We start from the raw sequence: 26030 nt of genomic DNA, 5'->3' as shown, positions 1-26030 counted from the left end.
TTTCTGCCATATTGTGATCTTGTTATCTGGAAAACCTTCGAAATAACATTGTGATTTTTGATTTCAGCCGTGTCTCCTAGCTTTAAATGAAACAGGAAAAGATGGCAGGTTGCGCTTTCCAAGTTCAGTGGGTCACAATCGCCACCCCGTGATCCAGCAGGGGCCCCAGTGGCCAGTGTTTATCAGTCCATTTCAGATGAGTTATATTTAGGGCAGCCTGGGCCAGACGCCATTCTCCCTGCTGATTTACTGGGCCGCTGGGAGTGCTGCTCTACCTTATCCGGTTTCCACAGTCAACCCAGTGTAATTTGTCAGGATATGGCTTGCGGAGCTATAAACCTTTGCCTGTGTGTGTATGTGTGTGTGTGGGTGCGTGTGCATTTGACATTAAGTTCTGTCAGTAATAGCTCCTGATTTCCTCCTGCTCTTTTTCTCTCAATCTCAGACACACCCAGGTGTATGCATGGCTACACACACACACACAAACACCCTCCCTCTCACACACATGGCCCACAAGTCAGATAAGAGCACCATTTATCCTGAAATACATTGAGCTATTGTGTGATTCTCCAAGGCAGCGAGCAGCGATTCCGCTTAAAGCTGCAGTAAATCATCCCTGACAAAGAGAGACAGCAAAAGACAGGGATTTACACATCCATACATCCCTGGGCTGGACAGTGGGAAGGGTGGAGTTCCTTTGTCTAACACGGCAGTGATGGATCAACATTTCTCCTCTCTCTGCTCTGCCAACGGTGACTGACGCACAGAGACATTTTTTTTCTTCCTCTAGAAATACATGTTCTGTCATTGTTTTTGTTTCTTGCTCCAATCCCTCTTTTCCTCTGAATTTCTCTGTCTGACACAAACACATAATATTTCCCAGGGATACGGCACGTCCTGCTGTTGTAAAAAGAAACCATTTCATCTTATCAGCGGCAACAGACAGACGTGGGCACCACGGGCAGGAGACTGGGCAGAGAGCAAGTCAAAAATATGATTTTTAAAAGGGAAAATGTTATTGTCATGATTAGGGTATAAGGTAAATGAGTCATTCTCCAACATGAGTTCCAACACAACGTAAGTGTTTTACAAATGTGTTGTTAATCTATATGTCCAGTGACAGGCTGGGAATATTGGCAGCTTTAGATGTACAGTCACTGAGGATCATTACTAAAATATTCCGAAATGGATTTTCCCCGAACCAGGTCATGTTTGTGATTTTTCTCAAACACAACAATTATGACATGCGCACATCCACATGAACACACCCTCATATGCATGATGAAAGTCCCTGTAAGAGTGTGTCCAGTCGAATTTAGACATTCCAGGATGCTGATGACTTCCTCTCTCAGTCCACTGGGCAAACCAAACATTCCCGGCTATCTCATGTCCTCGATTTCTCCACATCTCCCCCTCATCTTCTTGCCCTTAGCCCCAATCTATTTCATCCCCCCCATCCCTGCTCTTCTGCCCACCGTGCCCCGGCAAAGACTTAAAAAACATCAAATATTTGACCAAACTGTGGCTCACAGCTGAAGCCTAACTCCAGAAGATTAATCATTGAGTTCTTACTTCACACATGAATCTGTGTGAGTAAAACATTCGGATGTGTCGTCTCCCTGGTTGTCTGTGTGTGTGCGTGTCTGGTCATGAAGCGGCCCTGTGGAAAAGTGCTAGCCAGTGATGAAGGGTGTATTGATTGGTGGACCAGGCGCCTCATGTATCGACTTGGCGGCTGGGGGATCCTTCAAGGCCTTCCTATTGGCACACCGAGTTAATCTGCTCAGCTTGATCAATACCGGCTAACTGAAACTATCATTGCACTGCGCTCCCACGTCAGTGCTCTGTTTGTTTGGCTTTTATTGGTTTAATGTGTGTTTGTTTGTGTGTTTACGGAGGTTGAAGGGATGATTTGTACCCGTGTGACAGGGAAACCTAGAGCGTGGCCCTTTTGCGCCTGTAGACCGGTGTGCTTTTTTGTGGAAGTGTTATAAATATTTCGCTCAGTGAGTCATGGGCAGTTAAGTCGGAGCGCAGTGCTGTGAGGTCATATATACACCATAGTGTGCATTTATAAATCTGCCGCTTGATTTCCAGCCGGCCGCAGGCAATGTAAGGCAACTTGGCAATGTGTTCCCCATTGAAAGGATCAGCTGAGTGGCTGGATTTAGTGTTGCTGACGGTGTATTCTTGCTCTGTAGAAAATGTGGTTTCCTGTAACTCACATGTCAGTTAAAGGGGGATAAAATGGAAAAACTCTGTGCTCAGGTTCTCACACCATCCCACTCAGTTTTGGTTTTTCTGTATTTGAACCTGCCGTTGCCATATTCTAGGAACCTCCCTGATTACTTTGTGTGCTAACTATCTCCCTCTGTGTACTACATGCCTGTCGTCTTGCCTGCGTTATCTTACTGTGTGTATCTTTTGTTTTCCTGCTCCGTTTTTCCTTCTGCAGACCCAACATGGAAAACACCGGTCAGGTCAGTGAGTCTGGCTCGTCTACCATTAAACATGCCCTCAACCCCGACAAAACCTTCATGCAAGTCCACTACCTCAAGGTAAGAGACACGTGGTAAAATCACATGGAAAGACAAGAAAAAAAAATTATCAAAAAAGTCCACTATGTCTTTCTTGGTGTCTCAAGACTATAGATGCTGCTATAGATGTATAGTCGCGCATGGATCATGTTTGTTGTCTTTTTTCTTCTTGTTCTCTGTCTAGGGTTACTTCCTCCTCAGGTTCTTGGCCAGTCAAGTGGGGGAGCAACAGTTCATCTACTTCTTCAGATTGTTTGTGAAGAAATACCACGGGCAACTCATTTTGTCTCAGGTAGGGCTGTAGTATTGGAAATTAATTTTTAACTTCTTCAACATGAAGGTTCTATATGCAACCTTTTAGAAAACCGCACTCCAAAGTGGGTGTGACCAAAGCTGCTTTCAGACATTCACTGAAGTCCGGACATTTTCCTGAAATTTTGCAAAAGGGGCTGTCTGTTAGAATGTAAATGTCTCATGTAAATGTGAACAGTAAACTGTCCAGAAACCACTCAGGACATTTAGTTCATGTTTGAAAACAGCGATACACACAAAGTGATGTGCCAACACAATCGACCAGCTACATGTTGACAGATGAGATAACACAATTTACAATGCTATTATAGATTAAGTATAAACTATATTGATGACTATATTTGAATATTCATTCGTGGTATGGTAAAAAAAAAAAGGAATGTGAAGACAAGTCAGGCTATGCAAGACTAGTTAGACTTACGTGGAGTATGTGTTGTTGTTTTTTGACATCAGCAGACTCCATTTCTAATGTTAGCTAGTGTCGCACATTGTTGGGGCTGTAGGGGAGTTAAAGAGAAGCAAGGCAATGGGCAGTGAGCATAAACGTCACATCCATATAATTTTAAATATAAAATTCTTACCGAGTCATTTACATAGAAATCAATCCACAGGCTGTTAAAGGCACCCGGGAACGATCAGGGAAGATCACATATTTTACGTTTTTACGATCCGTTTACACATTGGCCATAAAAACAGGATTAATACATTGCTTCACATTTTTACATGCACTGTAGTTATCTTTTATGCAGAATATCAGTGTTGACTCGCAGCTACCTCGGTGGCTGTTAATAAGATCTGAGCTCAGATTTGCACTGTTTTAATTCGACCTATCTCTGAGGCACAATGCTATTCCCATAAATTAATTGGAGGCTGAAGCAGCTTTTCAAATTGATGACTCTACATCAGCAGCTCAGCCACATATGTTTATTCTGCCGGGGGCCACGAGGCTGAGTGATCACACCTGGAAGTGTGTGTGTGCGTGTGCGTGCGTGCGTGCGTGCGTGCGTGCGTGTGTGCGTGTGTGCGTGCGTGTGCGTGTGTGTGTGTGTGATATGTGATGAGTTCCACCTGGCTCTTGTGTCCTCAGTGGCAGGTTGAGTCTTCCCACTAAATAATGGATGTTACATAAACACTGCTTGACCTTGTAGTCCTGACTTCAGACCAGGTATGCCTTTCTCTTTCTCTTTTTCTTTCTCCCACACCTCCCTGAATGCCTCCATTTCTGTCTGTCCTTTTTCTCTTTTTCTTTTTTGGACAGGATTTCCTGCGAATGCTGCTAATTACCTTTCCCGACATGGAGAGGTATGTAAATGGCTTTGACTTTTTCTGGTAACAGATGTGATCTGTTTGTGGATTTTATGTCATGTACATGTGTTGATTTGGCCACTGTTCTTCAACTAACTTGGTCCTGCTGTGGAAAGGAGGCCAGAGAAAGCTCCCAACACCAATCCTGTTAAGAGAGCAGTCTCATCCAGTCTCTCATATTAATTAAATTGTAAAAGGATAACTGCTCCTCCTGCTCTCCTCCTCTCTAATTTTCTCTCTCCCTCTCTTCACTTGTTTAATCATTCAGTTCTCTATTTCTCCTGATTGCCTCATTAACCTCTTCCTCTGCCTGTCTTGCTGTTTCTCTTTTCTCCCCGTCTGTCTTTCACTCTGCCCATTTCACCCTCAGCCGTACTTTTCATATGCCTCTATCTCCTCCTCAGCAATCAATGTTGTTGTTCTTTGCCTTTTCTGTCATGTGAAGTGCGCTGCTGTGCTGGCAGACATTGACCGAATTAAACAAAGGGAGCTGAGGACAGTCAATATTTGGATCTGATGCCTCTTTCACTCAACAGCCCAGTAGAACAGCAAGGTTTCTGATTAGAATAGACACTCAAGACACAGGGTGCATGGTCAAATATCCTTTCCCATTCAAGACTAAAACATAAAAGTGGTTAAACACATTTAAAAAAACAACATTATATTTATGGATATTTGTCAATAAAAAGCCACTATTTTCCAGGACTCATAGTCAATCTTTCTAAAAGGTATGCTCCCTTGTATCACTGTTAAGATGAGTAACCGAATTGAATTTTAGTTTCTAATCCCATCATTAAGAAACTAGTATGCTCATGTTGTATCTGCTTTTGTGAGATACAACACATATTTATATCTAGTCCTATTATTAAACAATATGTGACACGTCATGCAGTGGATTAACTGTATTAACCCTTTGTTTGCCATAGACAAGGACGATCCTCACATAATCCCATGTAATCCTATTTAATAGTGTCTCACTGTTGATGTGGCAGATGTTTAGTCTTTGTGTAGCGTCTATGGTTCAACTCCACATGCCAAGTGGTGAATTTTCCTTTTGGTCCTCAGTGACACTTTTAATGTCCAGTTTCAGGGCAAATTGGTCCTTTATTGGGAATATTACCTCCTGTAGTAGGACACTGTAGAGTATAAAAGATATTTTTATCTGGTTCAATTCACTGAAAGTCCACTCTCCATCTGCCAAAGTTTTCAGCAAATGTACAATAGGAAATGACGCAGGAGGATTTAGACTTAACAAGTGTGTGGAAGCAAGGATCACTGGCTTGACCTTGCAGCAAAATTTTAGCTGCTCTAAACGGTTTTCAGCCGAACACGCAGCAGTATGGCTCCACGTTGGTCAGTCTGTCAACTAGTCTCTTGGTGTGTTGCTTCAGCACTTTCAGCAGCAAATAAATCCTCAGCATGTTAAAATTAGCCCCACAGTTTTTAAAAAATAACGATGAGGCAGACAGAGTCAAGCTGTAAAAGTTGACAAGTTTGTGGCCGCACATTGTCACGGGAAAGTGATATAGAAATAGTATATCTAGCATTTGCATTACTTCAAAAGATTTTTTGAAAAATATTCATAGACTATTAGAGAGTTCTGCTGGGCCCAGGGCATTGGCTCATTTACCCAGATGTCCCTGCCCGTTTGCTTAGTATAAAAAAAAGAAAGAAAAGAATTGTGGGTTCACTTGAGTTCTCCTAATCTACTGTTTCTTCTGCATGCAAAAGGTTCATTCAGAAGTTGATTTGGCCAATGTAGGGAATAGCTAATTAAGCTCCAGTTTGAGGAGCATAACTGAGTGTACAAAAATGTAAATTACAACTTTCCAAATTACCCATTTAGTGGACTGATGATCACAGATTAATGTACAGTAATACCGTCGTAGTACCCTAATGTGGAATTTTAAGCGCAGGCAGGCTGTCTTGATGATGGGGGGGGGGCGGGGAGGCTGAGTAGTTACTCTTTGACCTGGTGTGTACTTTGCATACTCTATAGTTGTCATACAAACTACAGACTGCCTGGTGAATGTTTGTTTTGCATTCACTTCTTTTTCTGAAAGCAACCCGTGTCACTCTATGTGTTCTGTGTATGGTGTTTACTACATGGCCATTTTCATTGGTAAACCATCCACATCAGTCCTTCCTCAGCTACAAACTTGTGTATATATACATAATTTCTTCACGGTACATGCATACATAGAAATCCAATTCATTGTCTGTACATGCCTGTTTGCTTGTCCTTGTATGGGAAAGTGGGTGTGCCCCTCGTTTTGTTTAAGGTGTTGGCCTAGACCTCAAGTCCACCATGACCCTAACAATATTTTCCCAGAGCCATGTTTTCATTGGGTGTCTTGGGCAATAACAGTCATTGCCATAATAATGTGAATAGTACTAACACTTGTACCATTGTGTTCCAGAAAAGGCCTCACCCTCAGTGCTATTTATGCTGACTGGCTTGATCGACCGGGAATTCCAAAGGTATGAGGAGTCTGACTTTTCTCTGCTTTTTCTCTATTTTTTCTCTCCCTTTAAAATGTATCAAAATATACTAGAAACATTTAACATGTCGCTTTTATACAATACAGTATATGTGTTTTATATATTGAAGGTGCATTTTTTTATTGAATGTATTTTAAGGCTGAATAAGATGTATGTTATGATTGATTCTTTAATCAAGTTAGACAGAAAAAATATTAATTGAATTATATTTGATTATTTAAACTAATAGTTTAGCTTCACTGCTAGTTTGTGTTTATAGTCTAGCACTTGCAGTATTTTTATGAGTTCAAAGGGAACATGTCTTTACTATGAAATAAGTAAATACTTAAGTTATGTTCTTGTTCTTATTTTTTTCTTTACTATATGGAGGTAATAGCCACAGATAAGAACACTGCTTTTGTTTTTTGGTTTTGATCCTGAAGTATTGTGCAGTCCTTGTCTTTTCACCCGACTGGTTTCTGGTTATACTAATACAAGAGATACGTTGTTTCCAGTCCTGGTTTGAACTGGCTGATGACATATTTTTGTCTCACCTTAGGGTTACCAAAATATATTCTTTCCACTCTGACATGCTGTAGCTGTCGTTTTGCCTTTTTGTAATTATGTAAAATACAGAATTTATACTTCAGTTTACTTTTTTTCCATTTTAGTAATTTTGTGTTCACTGACAACTGCAAGATCATTCAGTATCCTTGTTGGCTTTGTTAAAAAAAACTATCGGCTTGTTTTGAAAGCTACACCTGAAGGTTATCATCGTTGAAAATAAAACGAATATGCTGTGAAATCATTTCACAGACTTGTATACAATGTAGGTTAAAACGTTTTCTACGGATCCAATGAAGAGACAGCAGTGTTAAGGTAGTTCCAGATTGGAGCCTAAACTACAGTACATTTAATTTTCCCTAAGATGACAAGAGCAGCATCGCATTTTTCATGTACAGAACAGCTGTAAACGGCAGGATAATGATGCTGCCATAATGAAAATCATGTCTCATATGAGAAGTAAATAGCTGTCACACTATTAATACTTCAGCTCCAATGATGTGTGACTACAGCCTGTAGGCATTTTGAAATTGCGACAGGCAGGGTGATGCACCGATGACAGCGTACTGTATCATATTTGTTCAACTTGAAGAAAGCTTATTTGAATTTTCCAAGTCAGTATTTCAAATCATATCATGGGTGATGATGACCCGCTGGTTCTCAAAAGCTTCAGTTCATTTTATCATTGTGTTGTTGTAGCATTATCATTTTACCAGAGTGATACTGTATCTTGACAAGGTGATCAGCGCTTCTTGGCATCTGCCCTCTAATGGAGTAAGACCCATTGTTAAAGATGCAAGGATTGCAAGGCGCTCAAGCACACACGCACGCACGCACACACAATCAATCCACTTTAACAGCTTCTTCAATTCTCCTATCTCCATGGCAACTGATCTTAATTATAACTGTGTGTTTGTGCTTTTTTGTGAGTCTCTGCTTGTGTTGCCGTCTGGGAACCTTCACCTTTCACATTATGTGATGATGTAACCGGAGCCTTTCAGGGGCCTCTGAGGGAGGGAAGGACCGCGTGGAGGGGCTACTGTTTTCTCACACCTGATTGGGCAATGGCTAGAGTGTTCTTGCAGAGGCTTTTTTTTTGTTTGATGTGCAAGTCACCGGGCTAATAAGATCAGCCAGATCGATTGAAACCTTTTACAAATGCAAGTGCTTGTGTATTATGTACGATAGACACAAACACATTTTCAAAATCTCTCTCTCTGCCACTCTCTGCCTCTCTCGCTCTCTGCCTCCCATCCATCGCTCGACAGTACTCTTCAATTGGAGAAAGGCAGGAAATGGTTTGGCCTAATAATAAACAATGACATTCGCCGATCCCGGACTAAGAGATGTGGAATGGGAAGGCCAGTGCCGGGCCTATTTTAGACCTCACAGTTTAGATGAGTAAGCACTCCCAATGGGATGATGGATCCAGGCTGAGTTACCTTGTTTAAATAAAGACTGTGCCCTTTATTCGCCAGATCTTTCAGCCTGATACATTCTCCTACAACTCCGATTCATGTTTTATGCTTGCCTTTTAGGTCATCAATTATCACACTTTTGCTACCAATCAACAGACTGATGTAACATAGTTATATAAACAGTTTTTATCTCTTATAAAAAGGTTTTCAAAGGTTAAAAATTCAGGCAGGCTGTCAGACTTGATTACTTTTTGTATATAACGACTCAGTCAGACTCAAATCCTGATATGTAAAAAATTTACTCAGGGAAAATGGATCCACAATTTTTTGAGAAGCATTAGTTATTATTCAACATCACATATTTATCAAGTATTAATTATTTGTCTCATCCTTTTCTTGAACATCTTTGTCTAATCTTCTTTTTCTGATGTCCTTGTTACCAGCGGTATGTCTATTTATATGTAAATATAAAATCAGAGTCAAATGTTAATTGTATGTGTTCACATACTTGGCAAATAAAGCTGATTCTAAATTGTTTCTGTAATGGCAAAAATGATGACGGATGTTTACAGATAGCTCAACTAAGACCAAACAAAACCCACTAATTACTATTTAAACTGAAACTGTGATGCACCAACACCGAACTGGGCACACGACGAAGAGAGAGAGTTAGAGGTGGACAAAAGCCTTGCTATTCAGGGAATGGTAGTGGGGATCATGGCAGCAAAAGAGCTTCGTGTGGTGTCCTGTTACACAATGCCAATTTACTGTTTCAACACTCACCACATTCTATACAGCCCACACCTCCCTCTCTCACTGTACCTCTCCGTGTCCACCTCTCCCTCTGTCCTTGGCGTCTTCACACACTGTTGTGCTATTTCTGCTGGAGTACTTTTGTGTAATACACATTGAGAACTACACTGGCATGCAGTTATAGTATTTAACTTTTGTGTGTGGCTGTGGTAATAATAGCTGAAACGCTGCATGCACCTGGGAATGTGTGAGTGTTATTATGGATTGCGCAGCAGTAATACGTTGTATGGCACCGCTGCATCTTGCACTTGTGTGTGTGTGGTGTGTTATATTATATCACAGAGACCTTTTTTCCATGCACTACAGTCTTCATCATGAGTATCTCATCATTTTACCCACGATACAAGCACACCCAAAAAAACACCCACATACACACACATATCACGCACATACACAGCCCACACCGTCCGTCATAGTTCCTGTGTGTGATTCACATCAGTCAAGCAGTGGCTCTGCTGGAAGCTTAGAAGGTTAGAGAGTAAGTGGTGTGTGTGTGTGTGTGTGTGTGTGTGTGTGTGTGTGTGTGTGTGTGTGTGTGTGTGTGTGTGTGTGTGTGTGTGTGTGTGTGTGTGTGTGTGTGTGTGTGTGTGTGTGTGTGTGTGTGTGTGTGTGTGTGTGTGTGTGTGTGTGTGTGTGTGTGTGTGTGTGTGTGCGCGTGCCTACTAGATGCTCTCCTAGGTGCGTAGGTGTGTGTTTGCATGTATTGCTATACGTGTGTGTGTGCTGAACTGAGGTGACTGTAAGTCCTGTAGTTGCTGGTAGGCTAATTCAGGTGATGTTTTTTTAACGCCCCCCTTTTCCTCTCCTCCACTATTCATCCTTTCTCTCATCCTCCGGAGTCAAGTCGCGAGTTTCCGTCAGCGAAACAAGTGATCGCGCTCCAACCTCCTCCCTCTCCTCCCACCTCTCGTTTCTCCCTCCCCTTCCTGCCTTGCTTGCTCTCTCTCTCTCTCTCTCTCTGCCTCTGCCTCTGCAAAGCATTCCACTATGTCCTGATCACTTGCCCCCGGCTCACTGCTCTCCCTTCTTCTCTGTCGTTCAGTGGCTGTATGAAAGGAGCGCCGTGTGGTCACAGGCGAGGCTGGTAGAAGAAGTCAAAGCTGAGGTAAGCACCCACTCTCTCTCTCTCTCTCTCTCTTTCTTTCTCTCTCTCTCCACCTCTTCTCTCTTTTCTTGTATCTTCTTCTCCTTGTCTTCAGGGAGTGGCAGAGACCGACTTGGGGGCAGCTCTCATTTTTGGAAATATTGCACCTTAGACCGCTGGATCTGATTCTCATCACTCTCTTTTCCTTCACTCAGTTATTTCCCATTGTTTCTCTTTGCTGCTTCTTTTCTGGTTTTCTCCTCTGATCCTCATTCACACACTCTGTTTCACAATGTTTGATATCATTTCTTATCTCCACCTCTCTTGTGCTCCATCTAGCTCTTTTTTGCCCATTTACTCCCCACGATCGGTCTCTCCCTCTGTCTGTCTCTGAGTGAAGTGTGGCACACAGCGCTGTACATCTGTTGCGTGTCATTCTCTGTTACCTCTCAGATTTCCTATGAAGGTCCTATGTTGTTTCTTGAATGCTTTGCCTTTATTTTCCTCTCCTCCCATTTTTCTGTCCAGTCACATAAATCTGAATCAGATCTTAACGGATTATTCGTCGAGTATATTATAAATACCTTAAAATGCAAAGAATGCTTGAGTGATTGCATCTCAAAAAAATCACTTATACTCTTTTTGTGTTGTTTCTGTTAGGAAACCACACGTTAAAAAAAAAAAAAAAATCTTCGAGCTGTGTATAAAGATTGAAGGAGATGAGTCAGTGAGTGTACATGGAGTTTGGCCTTGATCGTGATTGGCTGTTTAATGGTGATCTGTGGTGTAGGGAGCCGCTGCGCTCCAGGCTCCGTCACAGAAATATACTTTCACTATTACTCTTTTGTCTTCGCCGGCAGTTTCTGTTGGTTATATATGGAGCGCGAGTGAGCGCTGAAAGGTTTGAATTAATGTGAGTGTGTAAGAGAGAGCGGACTATAGAGTTTCCACTTTACACTCTCTCAGGGGCTTGCATGCTAGTGGCTCACTGAGAGTGTGTATATGTGCATTTACCACTTGAGACACAGAAAGTCTGTTTGCATTTATGATGTAACCACTCATTCTTTCTTTCACTCCCTTTCTTTCTCCTTTTTTCCCCTGTCATTGTTACACCTTCATCATTACCTCTGCTTTTCTCCTGTTTTCTCCACCATTCTGTCTCACCCATGTCACTCAAAACCCTTCTACTTTCCTGTCTCCTCCTCTACCCCTACTCTGTCATCTTTTTCCCGCCTCACCCCACTATCCTCCCTCCTGCAGGTTGTAAAATGGATTCTCCTCAGTCAGAGTCATCAGGGGAAGGGCAGAAAGCGGAGGAGAGTAGAGCCCAAGGTGAACTACAAAGAGGTAGGAGGCGCTCTAGTGTATTAGGGCCAATATCTACCTTCCCTCTGTTTTAGTCCAAACCTGTCCCTTCTCTCTTTGGGAAACCTCTACCTTTCCAACTGGGTTTTTGCTTTTGTAAAGTTCCTCTACGGTAGTTTTTATTTGTCTGACAACACAATTATCCCAAATTACGTTGATGTGTTGTGTCTCTTCGAAGACAGACTACCCTGTACTTGTTCAAATCTGTGTTTATGTGGTGTCCCTTGCACTGGTATTTAACCTTTTTAGGAGGTTGTATACATCACATAACCTCCTGTTTGTGTGTCTGTGGGGTCATGGTCAATGCATATGTGAGAATGTGTGCGTGTGTTTGTCTGGGGCACATTCAGGGTTTGAACATGGCCTTGATACTTGTTATATCCCTACTTGTCTTTCCATACTCACTGTCACTTTATACTGTTTGTGACCAATAATTAAATAAAAGGTGAAAAATACCATGAAAATGATCCAAAAAAAGATGGATTTGCCTGTGTGTAGTGTTAATTAGGGCTCTCTGGGGACGGCTAATCCCCTCCACACACTAATTGACGCACACACTTGCACACAAGCCTGCATCATTAATGAACGCACACTGATCTATAAGCCACAGAGGGCCAGAAGTCATTAGTGCGAGTAGAGCAGCTTTTATATATCATTTGTAATATTCTCAGATATTGTAGACTGTAAGAATCATTTGCAAAGCCTCTTATCGTTTTTGTACGGTACATTTTATGGCATTAATAAGTTAGGTAAGTGCCCTTTGGTGGAAGGAAAAATAAAACACCCATTCGTTGCTAAGACTATTGTATATATCCGATGACCTTTGGGGGTTTTAAATTTCCATTTAATACTGTAAGGTACACTTTATTCATAAGCAAGGGTTTACATTTCTAAGCAGTACCTCAAATCCAGGGCATGTTTCATAAAACCTCATGTGGGAACATGATTTCTCTTTATTAGATTACCTCCAATCCAAGTCCTGTGTCGTAATCTTGGAGCACACGGTGTATTCAAATGCCTGTAGAGTCCGCAGCCAGTGCAGCTCCCTTCAACCACCTGATACCTACTGTCTTTTAACGTACACACACACATACACACAAATACTCTTACTTCTGAGGGGCTGCGAAAGGGCCCCTTCCTGTGGGGGGGGGGGGGGAGGGAGGCAGATTTCATGAAATCTGCCTCATGAAAGAATAGCCAATTACTGTCCACTTGGCCATACACAATAGTGAGAAAGAGGAGGGGAGGAACGGATGGAGTGAGGGAGCAGGGGGATGTAGGGGCGGGGGGTGTGGGAGGTCAGCGTTTGAAGTTACACCATAAAAGCCATCCTGAAAGGAAACACGAAGTGACCCCTCCTCCCCCTTTTTCTATCCACCCTTCTCTTCCCTGCGGCCCGGCCTGCTCCTCTCACCTCCCCTACGTCTACCACCCCTCCCTTTGTTTCTGTGTACAGAGAGTGCCCCATGGATGGACCAGGTGTATTTTATATTACTCCTTCATGTACTTCAAACGCCAAACAGCCCAATTTCTGCTCAACCCCTCCTCTCTTTATCTGCCTCTCCTCCCTCTCTCTCTTCCCTCCGTCTACCAGCCTATTGCAAGGCTATAAATCACTCAGCAGACCCGATGGGCAATGGGGGAAAAAGAAGGGGGAAAAAAACATAGAGAAGGTAGTAAAAAACACAGGGAAAAGAGAAGTAAAAGGGGGAAGAAAGAAGTTGGGATGAATCACATATGACGACACAATTGGAGCATGGAATGAGAAATTAGATTTACGAATGTGTGCAAAGATTTGTGCATACTTTTGGGTGCTCGTAAATGCATGTTCCAGTCCACACACAAATACCAAGCAATTTGAACCACATGTAAAACAATTGCACACACCACAACCTAAGATTTAATATTAATATTTTACACACAGATTTTTAACTTCAAGGATCTGATCATTTTCGCTGTTGAAAAAAGCTGTCTGTATATTCAATGTGTCCACATATTTGTGAAATTTCTTTTGTTTGTATTCAGATATTGTTAAATGTGTGTCAATGGATTGCCTAAAACACACAGTTCACGAGGTGTGTGGAGTTTTAGAGACTCTTTTCACAGTCTCCAGCTCCACACAGATCCACAAATGCATGCTGCGTTTAAGTGCTGGTTGAAATGGGACATCTGGGCTTTCAATGAAGGTTATGACTTTTTACTGACGTAATACTTCGTCACCAGCCACCAGAATACATATATTTACCATAGACAGCTGGTCAAAGCAAAAAGGAGAGCCAGATGTTATTTGAAAAGTAATCGCTTTTTGCATGGACTGGCTGTTTTCCCAACAAAAGATAATTTCCGCTACCAAGCAGCAGCTTATTTAAACCATGTATTTACTTTCAAAGTCTACAGTTTTGCACCTATAGTTGTTAAATATCTTGTTTTCATTTGTAAATCTTATTTGAAATTTTTGTAGATCATGTTATACACATTACCATATTGAGTCTAATTTCTCACCCTAGAAAAATTGTCTGACCTTTAGATCAAGTTGGAATCAAAACATATATTTGAGCCACAAAAATGATGAGCTTGGATGAAATAATACAATTGGACAGAAAAGGGCAGATTATTCTCTAGGGAAAGAGAAGAAATAGGTGATGGCACGACATAAAAAAAACCCAACAAAAACAAGGTATAAAATAATACAGAAATTGGCATGGCAGGATGTTGGGAGCCGAGGATTGAAGCGACTGCGAGACTAGTGGTGGGTTAGAGGTTGATGATTGTGAATTTCGCTGAGGTAATGACTGCGCTGCGGTCATTTGAGGACACGGAGAAGATGGATATTTGAAGAGATGAGTGAAGCACACAAGAGATGTAATATCACAGGGCTGGTGAGCGTGGTTTGGAAGAGAGGAAGGAGATGGTGAGGGAGGGAATGGAGCAGGCGAGACTCCTAGTGGGCAGGAACTAGGCTGAGCTGAGGTCGCATTAAACACTAATGACATCATGGATGATTAGGGAATACACACACACACACACACACACACACACACACCTACAGATTCAAATAGTAGTAAGGAGCCAGACACCCCCCACAGAGCAGCCTAGGATCTGGTCAATTTAATAGAGCCAAAGTTTATTCCCAACTTCCTCTCGTCTTTGTTTCTGTGTAACGTTACTGATTCACGAGCATCTCGTCGTGCGCGTCTGACTTTTATTTGGTGCGCACGTGTGACTTGGATGTGCACGTGTGGCGAGCGTGCGTGTGTGTGGAGGGATATTAGTCACGCCCGTGTGGTAATGGGCCCCATTTTGCTCTCATTTTCATCTGCGGTCGCTGTAATGAGAGGGTCCGTCTGCCCCTGGTGATCAGGACAGGAAACCCTGTAGGGGGAAAAAAGCTCTGTGAGTAGCAGGAGATGTTGGTCAACCTTTTTTTGGCAACTAAATGCTCCTTTCCTAAACCTTTCCTAATACAAGCCTCACATAGTAGTCGAAATTTAAACTGTATTCTGATCTGGTGATTTAAAGCTGTTAATGTTAGTGAAGTAAATAATCTCCAGATGCAATTTTTCATATTTTTTGCACTAGGTTACAGTAGACTAAATACAGTATTGCACATCTAGTGCCTTCCATTCTTATGTGATAAGGTTATGTATATGAACAGTGTCGCAATGGCTCTTCCCCTGGATAAACAAATCCCGGAAATTGTATGATACTGAATTTTTGTCATTCCTGCTAAAATTGTTCTGCTCCACACTGTTTTAAACTTTGCACTGCACACTCCTCTGAATCTGAGGCTGCGAATTAACATCCATCCACCAGCCTTCGAGACACTAATGACAATTATTTGGTGGACATTGCGATCTTAATTGTGAATCACCAATTAATGTGATTTATTATTGTTTGTATTTTCCTAATTGTTTTCAACAACAACTTATGACTTAGTAGTATTATTTGAACCATCTTAAGATAGATAGATGTACTTGGATAGATGTACTTTATTGATCTCATACATGCCAGAAACATGATTATACGCACTACACACACACACTCACTCACACACACACACACACACACACACACACACACACACGTGCACAGATTGTAGAGGAAGGCATAGGCTAAGGGTGATACTGGATCTCAGAAAAGAGACGTCTTCCCAGGTGCCATGGTAACATCACATATACGATGAGTCAGTGTCACTCTGTCACCTCATTTGCACCTTCCTTGGTCAATGGAATTGGCTACTGTAAAAACATGTACCATCAGGTTTATGTTTTTGGCCAAGAAAAAATGTCAACAACATCAGGGTCAGAGGAACAGACTGTCTTGAAACTGCACGTCAAACTGCTGAGTGCCATCTGGTGAAACAGACTCAGGTTCAATTTACTAACGCAAACCTTCAAGATCTATTACAATATTTAGCAGTTAAAGCTGATTATTGTGGCTTGTAAGACAAATGCAGTTCATACATACTGTAGGTCAACAAGTTAAGCAGGTAAATAGATTCTTTAGTGCAGTTTGGAGATTAAACTGTTATTGAGGACACTGCAAAAAGCCAGATATTACTGCCATTGGCCATAATAGCCGAAAAAACAGCCTCATTGCAGGGTCCATGGCTGTTTTGCAGCTTTCAATTTGAGCACTGCACTCACAAAAATTGGAAATAACAATTTTTTCACAATCTCACAACATCTGGGTAAACTCCATCAGCTGAGCAAGATTATTTGATACGACTAAAAGCTCCAGAAACAGCCACTAAATGAACTTTGTGGTGAGATTGTTTTGCTATTATGTCCATGGTCAAATATAAACTTTCAGTCTTGGGTGGATCATTATCTCGTTATTATTATTTTTAACATGTGCCGCCATTTAGTTTAGTTGTGGTTAAGCGGGTGCAATCAGCTAATATCAAATCTGATGTTTTGAGTTTGATGTTTTCACTCAACAGGTTTCACAATCTTCTCTTCCTGCTGTACATTACCTCTATGCTGTGTGTTAGCGCTTGCACATACTGCCACTCAGGGTCAGCAACCATGCATTAATGATAACAAACTCTACCACTCTGAAGCGTGAGGCCCAGAGTTAAAAAAAACAACAAAAAAAACTCCATTAATACCCAGATGCCAACTTCTATTTTAGGAGATAATGTAAACCTATAGAGAAATTAAGTGACTCTAAGTGGTGATAAGTGGTGACTGGAATCCCTCGACTGAGGTGCTGATGATGGTTCAACAGGGGAGGTGGTAGTAGTAGTAACCGGAGCCCCTGTGGGAGAGTCAACAGTAGGGAAGGCATGATCAAAAGCCTCTTCGGCCTGGCGGGGTTTGCAGGTGGCGTACATTACTCTGCCATTGTACGAAATGTGAAAAATAGTTTTGGTGTGTAACTTTGATTTCTGTAAATGTAGCTGAGGAGTGAGAGATTGTTCATTTGTGAGATTCACCATCAAGGGCAGACTGAATTTCATCATGGTTCATATTATACCATCACAGATTTCAATGGTTTCAGTGCACACATGTAATACAAAAAAAAGAGGCTTGTGTAGGAAATTGGCCAATAGCCTTGTCTGTTTTTCTCTTAAAAAAACCAACCCTTTCACTTTGTTTGGAGTTTGACCAGTACCCATGAAATAAAGCCTATCCGTTTAGTAATGGTGTTTTTATAACATCTGTCTTGTTTTCTCGATAAGACGTCACCACTTCAAAGTACATGCAGCCATATTTGGCAAGTCGTTTCTGTTTTCCCGTCTCCAGCACACTGTGTCATGGTTTACGCTGCCGTCGCCCCTTCCTTCTCCTCTACTCTGTCTATCTTGCACTTGTTCATACTTGGTCCGTCTCTCTCTATTTTCTGTTCCTTTCCCCCCTCTGTGATTTACTGGCAGTGAATCCAGGATGAGGGAGTATGCCGGAGGAGGGATGGGAACATTCAGGGAAATGGCTGTTTCCGGCCAGACTTCATCACATCAGGATGGGAAATGGTTGGGAGAGAAGCGTGCGTGCGTGTGTATGTGTGTACGTGTGTACGTGTGTCCTTCATTAGACCAACTGGGGTTGAGCTAAAGCTGAGTCCAGCTCTGTCAGCCACAACCCTGTAATTGTCTATAACTAAAAGAAGGACTTTGCGCACATACTGTATAGTTCATGCAACTAAATCCTTCCTATTGCTTTAATGGAATATTTAAATAGCAGTTTGACTATGCACTGAATAAAACAGCAAAGGTTGTCGCAGGGAGTTTATTTTGTGTATCTGTGGCTATATGCTTTGGCTTTTTCTAAGTCCAGGCTGTCCTTCTCACTTTGTCGAGGTCTTCACCGTATCATGACGGAGTCTTTGCGTGCACCCGTCACACTGTGCTGTCTGAAGCCTCGCGCTCCTGAAGAGGGACTTCCACGGCAGTCCGCTGTCAACCAAAGAGTGATGCATTGGTTCTCTGAACTCATTTCTGCTCGTAGTCCGAGAAGCTGGAGGCGGAGGTGTTTTGTTCACAATGGGAAAACATGGATTGCCAGATAGGGCCGTGCAAAGAGGTCGTTACAGATCCAGATAACGACAACGTTTCTTGTTACTCGTTACTCATACCTCCTCTCAAGCGTGTAAATTGGAGCAATGACTTTACTAATATAAGCTACAATGGCGTCCATTATCTCCTTCCACCTTGGTGATTCTTTTGCCCTATGGTACACTGCAGGCAATTGCTCTTTGCAACGTCTCAGTTTGGAGTTTGTGGCTCTCATTTCATCCATAGACTTTCTCTGTAATGTTATGCAGCATCATTTTCACACAAAAAATTCGGGGTCCTTGTCAGGCTTTTTAATGCATACACCACGAGTCCCGTGTTCTGTCATGGCTGGTCAGGCTCCTTCTCCCATTCAGAGTTGCCTGTTCTGTGTCACATTCACTCTCCTCCTTTGTTTTTCATGCCTTCATGCAAATGTCTTTCCTGCATCAGTGCCGTGGGGTCGACCGTCAAAAAAGGGGGATCTGTGGCACACAACAGTAGAACATAATTCGAAACCATAGATGTTTTTCATCACACAGTACATAAATAGATATTTTCATATCGCACAGCCCTTTTGCCAGATTGTGAATGCCGGCCACAGTGGAGACGGAAATAAGCTTGATGGTCCAATTTTTCAATTTAATTTCCCACCTTATGCTATGGAGAAGCTGTATGAATGTTCGATCAGGCTATAATAAGCAGCCATAGATGGATAGCCTAAAGGACAGATGGATGGAATTTACTCTCCCTGGTGCGAACAACCAGGCCTCCACTTGAGAAAAGGTTGAAAGTGGAAAAAAGTAATAGAACAGTACAGAGGTGCACACAGCACTGACTCCAACAGATTGGCCTACAATAAGGACACAGATGACGCTACACAAGAATAGATCACTGAATTCCTCTGAGTGCTCTAGAAAGATGATTCCTCAAGGCTCACCTCATGAGCTCAGACGGACCAATCAAGAGGAAAAACGAGATAGAGGGTGAGTCTGGGACATCTAAAGAAAACACCTGAGCTGGCGCACAAAACACAGAGAAAAACAGATCAATGAAAGTATTGTACTTGCTTTGTCGTTTTCTGCAGTATCTCTTGTGAAAAGTGCTGACCGGGAGGAAAAGATTGTGCGGGAATCAAGGGATCAGTGTGGCAAACAACGGCTGTTTGATTCGCCCCTTCTCTCACACGGGCTTCACGTCAATACGCTGTTGATCCAGCATTACCTGCCAATAAAACTTTTCAGTCCACTTGTGTGCCCTTTTGAATAACATGCTGGAGTTTGTACCTATTGAGTTTTGGGACAAAACTTGTGTAATAATCCATAAATCCAGCAAATCCACATACAGATGATGGTATCCTCAGCTGTGTGTCCACGTGCTTTATTTTGCTGGTAATGCTTCCTCCACTATACACGACTGACATAAACTCAATGAAAGTGAAATGCACAATATTTTGAATATGTCATTACAAAAGCCCAGTTTGTCCAGTGCTGGTGGAGAAGTGTTTTTCCCGTTTGATAGGCAGTAAAAGGCTTGACGGAACAAACGAGTTAGAATAAAACTCTGATCTATCACCAAGTGTTATTGCTGAGAAGATTTATGTGTAGCGTTGGGGAGAGGGGAGACGGCTCCATTTGTGCTGTGTTAATGAGGGAGAGCGGGACAAAAAGAAAGTGTGAGGATGTGAGTGCCAGCGTGTATTTGTCTCATTCATCACTCGGCAGCACTACTGTTTTCGGGGTCATTTGAAGCTCACAGCCTGTCTCGTCTCGTCCCGGGGGTCCCTGCAGTCTGCGTGTGGTACATGTGTGTGTGTGTTTGTGAATGGGAGGTATACAGTAAAAAAAAAAAAAAAATAAGGGGGGTGTGAATAGATCACCAGTCAGGGTTGACAATGCTGACAAGCCTTTTAATGGCAGGGCATAGGTTCTCAGAAATACCACTTAGGAGTTCATGCGTCTCTGAGGAACGCTCCCATGTACGGACACAAAGACGCATATATAAAGTGAGGCAAGGAGTTGGGGAGTTCTGGTGGGGGGGGGGGGGTAGTTATACAGAACCAGACCAACTGCAATAGACTTTTCACTGAAGTGGTCAAAAAACTCACGCGCGCGCACACACACACACACACACACACACACACACACACACACACACACACACACACACACACACACACACACACACACACACACACACACACACACACACACACACACACACACACACACACACACACACACACACACACACACACACACACACACACACACACACACACACACACACACACACACACACACACACACACACACACACACACACACACACACACACACACACACACACACACACGCATTTTGAATCCCAGAAGCATTTGAGTGTCATTAAAGTGCAGCTGTGTTTGTCTTTCCAGCACACATGGAAAATGCATCAGGGAAAAAGAGAGAGAGGGAGCGGGAACACAGCCCTGCTGAATATGGCCGCCGCGAGATGAACAAAAAACAAGCGCTGCACTCTGTCGCCCACACAGCCATATGCATTGTTCATTTGAGAGGCTATTCAAACACAAATTTAGACAGTAGGTATAATGCGGTGCTATAAAAACACGCCATAGCGCGGAGGTCACGGGTGTTAAACCCAGTGGGACTTTAGGCGAGATAGAGTCATGTTCAATATCGGGGTCGGGCTGTAAAACTGAGCTGGCTTTTTTTAAGCTGTGGGAAATGAATCAATGCTTTTCACATAAAACCTGATTTAGGCATCACGTCATAGCTTTCATAGGTGTAGTACGTAATGTTGCGCCTGTGTGTCAGTGCGTGTGGTTACGAATGCGGTGTGCTGAGTGCTAAAACATCTGTCTTTCCTGGTAATGACTGGGGAGCCGACGTTGCCCTCAGACTGCCCTAACGCAATTAGCCTTGTCAGAAACACACACACACACACACACGCACACACACTCAGACACGTTTCCACACAAAGTAATTTCAGCTGCTCGGCCCGTAGACGATAAACTTAATAGAAGTTGCTGCACATGAAACCTTTGGAAAAAGTGTCTGACACTGTGTTTGGGAGGGGGCGGGGGGCTTGTCGTCACTCTCCTCTCGCTCAAAATTTATACTATGATATTATTTTGGTGCCAAAACAGCATCACTCGCAAACCGATGCATTGCCGTCATTGTCCGAAATAGTCTGTAAGACAGAAATCTTAAAGCCTGACGATTAACAATTATTTTTATTTCTAATTAAACTACGGATTGTTTTCTTGATTCATCACTTGGTCTATTAAATGTCAGACAAACAGTGAAACATACTAATAGCAAGTTCTTAAATAATAAGGTGATGCCTTTTATACAGTATTTATTTATTGTAAAAACACTACAGAGGCAATACAAATGCTGATTTCTTTCATGACGATTCATAGTAAGGATGAGGATGTTGCATCGCAGGAAAAAAAGATGCGTGTCTTTCCCGTTGCCATGGAACGAAAAACACCAAACGGTCCAAAGGTCTTGTGTAATGTAGTATTAAGACAGTCAGACAGACGCATGTAAAAACCATTCACTTGTTGCCAACAGTCGTACTGCAGGCGACAGCCTCAGCTCCAAACTCCCCAGCTTGGGAAATAATGTGTTGCCAAGCTGGAAGTGGTCTTATCATTGTGGGCGAAAACCCCCCCAAAGGATTGTCTTCCTGTGGTTTTAATGCAAAGTAAACAACAGGTTTTGAATTACTTTCCATCTGTTTTTCTGTCTCTCTATGATGCTCTTCCTTGCTTAATTTCTCTCTCTGGTTCTGTGGTGTCATCTGTCATATATCTGTGTGTGTGTGTGTGTGTGTGTGTGTGTGTGTGTGTGTGTGTGTGTGTGTGTGTGTGTGTGTGTGTGTGTGTGTGTCTGTCTGTGTGTGTGTGCAGCAGATATTTGGGCTTAGTCTACCCCAAATTCCCCTTGTCAGCCCGGGCCGCTTTAACCGAGGCAGCCTGGAGTTCACACAGGAGGCGACACACACACACACACACACACATATTTACTCGACAAACAAACGAGACAGACAAGGACGTGTCTTTGTGTCTCTGACTTGTTAACTTAGCTCAGACGGACGCATGCAGAAAGACAAACTCAGTCTTTGACTCGGAGCCACTGGAGAATCCATACGGTCCCTTCCTGAACATGACCTTTTCATTTTGAAGGCCCTGCCTGTGTTAGCCTCTCTCCGCTATCTCCTCTTCCTCCGCCACTCCCTCTCCGTGTTTGTCTGCCAGAGTCGTCCCCGTTTCCCCTTCTCTTTCTTTCTCAGTGTATCTTTCAGCAGCAGTAGACGTTATCGTTCCACAGTCGAGGTCATCACCAGTCCATGTTTGTGTTTTACTCCTATTATTTTTGTCATCTGGCCAAGCCCAGCTTGAATGGACAAATCTTAGGTGTGTGTGTGTGTCTGTGTGTTTTGCCGTCAGTGTGCGTGCTGACATTTAGAAGCTTAACCGGGACAAAATGCCATGGTTAAAATGGCCAACGAGCGATTGCAGGAGCTGACAAATTTTTTTTTTTTTTAAACCTTCCCTCCATGTGTTTGTGTCTCTGTGCCCTATTCCCCCTTGTAATTATTATAATCAAGAGCAGAAGACACCACAGATAATATTTATCCACGGCCCTGTAAAGGAAACTGCGGTGTGGATGGTAGCCACTGTTGTTTTTTTTTTTCCTCCTCAAGGATAATATTTAACCAGGACCCCGAGGCTGCTCTCACCCACCCAGGATTCGGCCAGAACAAATGACATGAGGAAATTAAAACCAGGGTGCTCTGCTATATTCAGCCTTAGTCACCTTTCATACTTCCGTACGTGATGTGTTCGGGGAAGGAGCAGTTGAGAATCTGTGAGATAACTGAATGTACCGTGTGAGTGTGTGTGTGTGTGTGTGTGTGTGTGTGTGTGTGTGTGTGTGTTTCTGTTGAGCATCAGGGCTCAACTGAATTCCAATATGGTGATAATTTTGGATAGAGACGTCACCATTCCCTCAGAATTTTGTTCTTGGCAGGAAAAGAGGGCTGAAGCAGGATACAGACAAATCACAGGACTCTGAAACTCTCTAGTGCAAAATACAACAGTACTACATCAATAGGAAAAGGGTGAGTTTGTTTTAATGATGTTGCTTAAATTTAAGCCAGTTTAACTCCTTTGTGGGAAAAATTAGTCCCCACGATGAATATATCATATTATTATACTTGTTATACTTGCCCGCTATGTGGAAAAAAATATTGGTTGATTTTGAATGTTAAAAACATTTGTTAAACGCGTTTTTAGAGGGTGAAATAATGTGTTTGTAGGGACAATTTTAAGCTGTGGATTTAGAACGAATTTAGGATGAGTATTTACAACAAAAGGACCTTGTTTGGGGGGGTTTAACTGTTCATTGTGATGAAGGAACATGTCACTCAGTCCAATGATTGGACGTTACAGATTTATGATCTATATCAGTCAGTTGGGATAGATACAATACTTTTTTTTACATGTTTGTTTGTGATACAATAGATGTAGAATATAACCAGGCTTATTCTTGCTTCAATCAGTTAGTCATTATGTAGTTACATTAAAAAAAGTCAGTATGCTTCAGTTCTCCACCATCCCTTTCGCCTCACCTCTCTCTTTGTCTAAACCGGCGTCCAGCTGTTTGGATGTGTCACTGGAGTACAAATGCTCCATTTCTTTTCTTTCTCCGTCATACACAAACAGCTGTCCCTTTTGTTCCAGTTCATCCGGTTGGTGCAAGGGCAAAACACTTGTGCCTCAGCCACTGCTGAGACTTGGGTTCGGCTCCCGGTTGTGATTCCCGACTGGTTGGTTGTAGCACCTGAGTGTTGGGTAGTTAAATCTAAGGGGGCTTGTTATACCCTTCCTGTGAAGGTGGCAGGTGGAAACAGACACGGTCGGTGACACAATGAGGAGGAGGCCGATGCCTGTGTCTGCCTTCCCAGGACAACAGCAATAACAAGTGAAATTGTGCTTTTCAAAATTGGGGAAGAAAAGGGTGAAAGGATTACAAATAAAGGAGCTGGAGTTGTCTGTGTCTCCATCAGGAATGAAACCATAGATTGTGGGAGAGGAAGGAATGGTGAGAGGGAGACGAGGGAGGGGGGCATCCACTGGAGACGGTTAGATTTGTGGCTTGCGTCACAGCAGGAAGTGCCAGAGATTAATTAAACTTACCCTGTTTTGGAGGTGTGTGTATATGTGAATGAATATGAGTCAGAGCAGTAATGAGTTGGGGAGAAAACATGTTAATTGCCTCCATGATTAATGCCAATTTGTAGGAACAAGGAATTTTTTACATAAAAAAAAACGCCACCTCCTGTAGCTGCACATGTGAAGAACAAAGGTGTCGTGAAGAGCTCTGTGATGAGCTGCGGAGCACATGCCTCATGCCCCCTGCAAGTACATGCACATGTGTACTTGCCGACTCGTGTGTAGCTGTGTTACTTTGTGTGGTATTTTCCCCACTGCTGGGTCAACTCTGTCTGCTTTTTCAGCTTAACCCCTGTTTTGCAACCCCACTGTGACCCCACGCTGCTGTGGTTCGCCTGAGGCTGTGAACCTGAAGGCCAAGACGGAAAATAGGGGGAAGGGGGTTAAATATTGGGTATTCATGAAGAAGAACACATAAGGCTTTCATGTCGAGCACATACTCTAGTTGGTCTTTGCATTCATTCTAGTACAAGCTCAAAAAATGTGACCAACACAGCATATTTATGCTGTGTTGGTCACATTTTATGCACATTTTATAGACTCTGTTTGTTTGCCATTTGATTGGCAGTACACTGTATGTGCTGTGAATATTTGTTTCCCATTATTTTCATTCTCGTGCTGGCCGACAATCTTGAAACCTAACCTGTTGTCGGCACGTGTTTGCATTAGACGCTGCATTGACGAGACCATTGATCTCGACAGTCCTGCCGATTTCAAGGTCAAAACTTCAAAACCGCCCTCTTCTCTTTTTCTTTTGTGTTTTTCTTTTCTCCCACTGTGTCTGACTCTCTCAAAAGCTCTCTGCATCTTTTGATTGATGATGATGATGATGATGATGATGATGATGATGATAAGCCCGCCTGATTGCAGCAGCCGGATCCACGCACAACATAAGCGCATCAAAATATGCACCCTCATCCCTCTCTCTTCTTTCTCTGTGTAGATGTTGTGGATGATGATTAAAGCAGTTTGAAGAGCGAAAAACAAAGCACGAACGCCGCTAATGATGAGAGAGCCTGATAGACAGTCATCGCCGAGGTCATCTGTCTGTGACTGACACTATCTGTGAGATCATCACCGAGCTGCTGCAGCAGCAGGTGTGACATCATTTGGGGGAGATGATGGCACAGAGCACAGCTCCATTTCACAAGTTGAAAGGGGAACACGTGACACACAGATAACCTTTCAGCATCGCGTGCGTGTGGACGTGTGCGTGCGTACGCGAGTTTTCTCCAGACCATTACCCGAAATTGGTTTACAAAACCTATGATGTCAGCAGGCTGTTTTATAGTGTATTTTTGGTGCCCTGTGAAACCGCAAGATTGCTCTATCACGTCCCCACAGTGCACAAATTTATCTTTCTTTAACCACTCATCATATTTATGTGTTTTATATTTATAGCACCCTCTCATTA

General features: G+C 42.7%; 1 protein-coding gene across 4 annotated transcripts in view; it reads left to right on the top strand.

Moving 5' to 3' along the window:
* Positions 1-26030, top strand: part of LOC118313966 (aminopeptidase O (putative)) — a 70361-nt gene that overhangs the window by 25554 nt on the left and 18777 nt on the right. For 3 of the 4 annotated variants that reach the window (XM_035639981.2, XM_035639982.2, XM_035639980.2), the window contains exons 9-14: positions 2456-2558; positions 2722-2829; positions 4108-4151; positions 6575-6635; positions 10473-10535; positions 11775-11861. In XM_035639981.2, the coding sequence (XP_035495874.1) occupies positions 2456-2558; positions 2722-2829; positions 4108-4151; positions 6575-6635; positions 10473-10535; positions 11775-11861 (466 nt within the window). The remainder of the gene's footprint in view (positions 1-2455; positions 2559-2721; positions 2830-4107; positions 4152-6574; positions 6636-10472; positions 10536-11774; positions 11862-26030) is intronic. The other variant, XM_035639983.2, reaches the window with a different exon arrangement.

The sequence above is a fragment of the Scophthalmus maximus genome, chromosome 19 (genome assembly GCF_022379125.1).
Source record: "Scophthalmus maximus strain ysfricsl-2021 chromosome 19, ASM2237912v1, whole genome shotgun sequence".
Taxonomy (NCBI): Eukaryota; Metazoa; Chordata; class Actinopteri; order Pleuronectiformes; family Scophthalmidae; genus Scophthalmus; species Scophthalmus maximus.
This window is presented reverse-complemented; position numbering and strand designations above follow the sequence as displayed.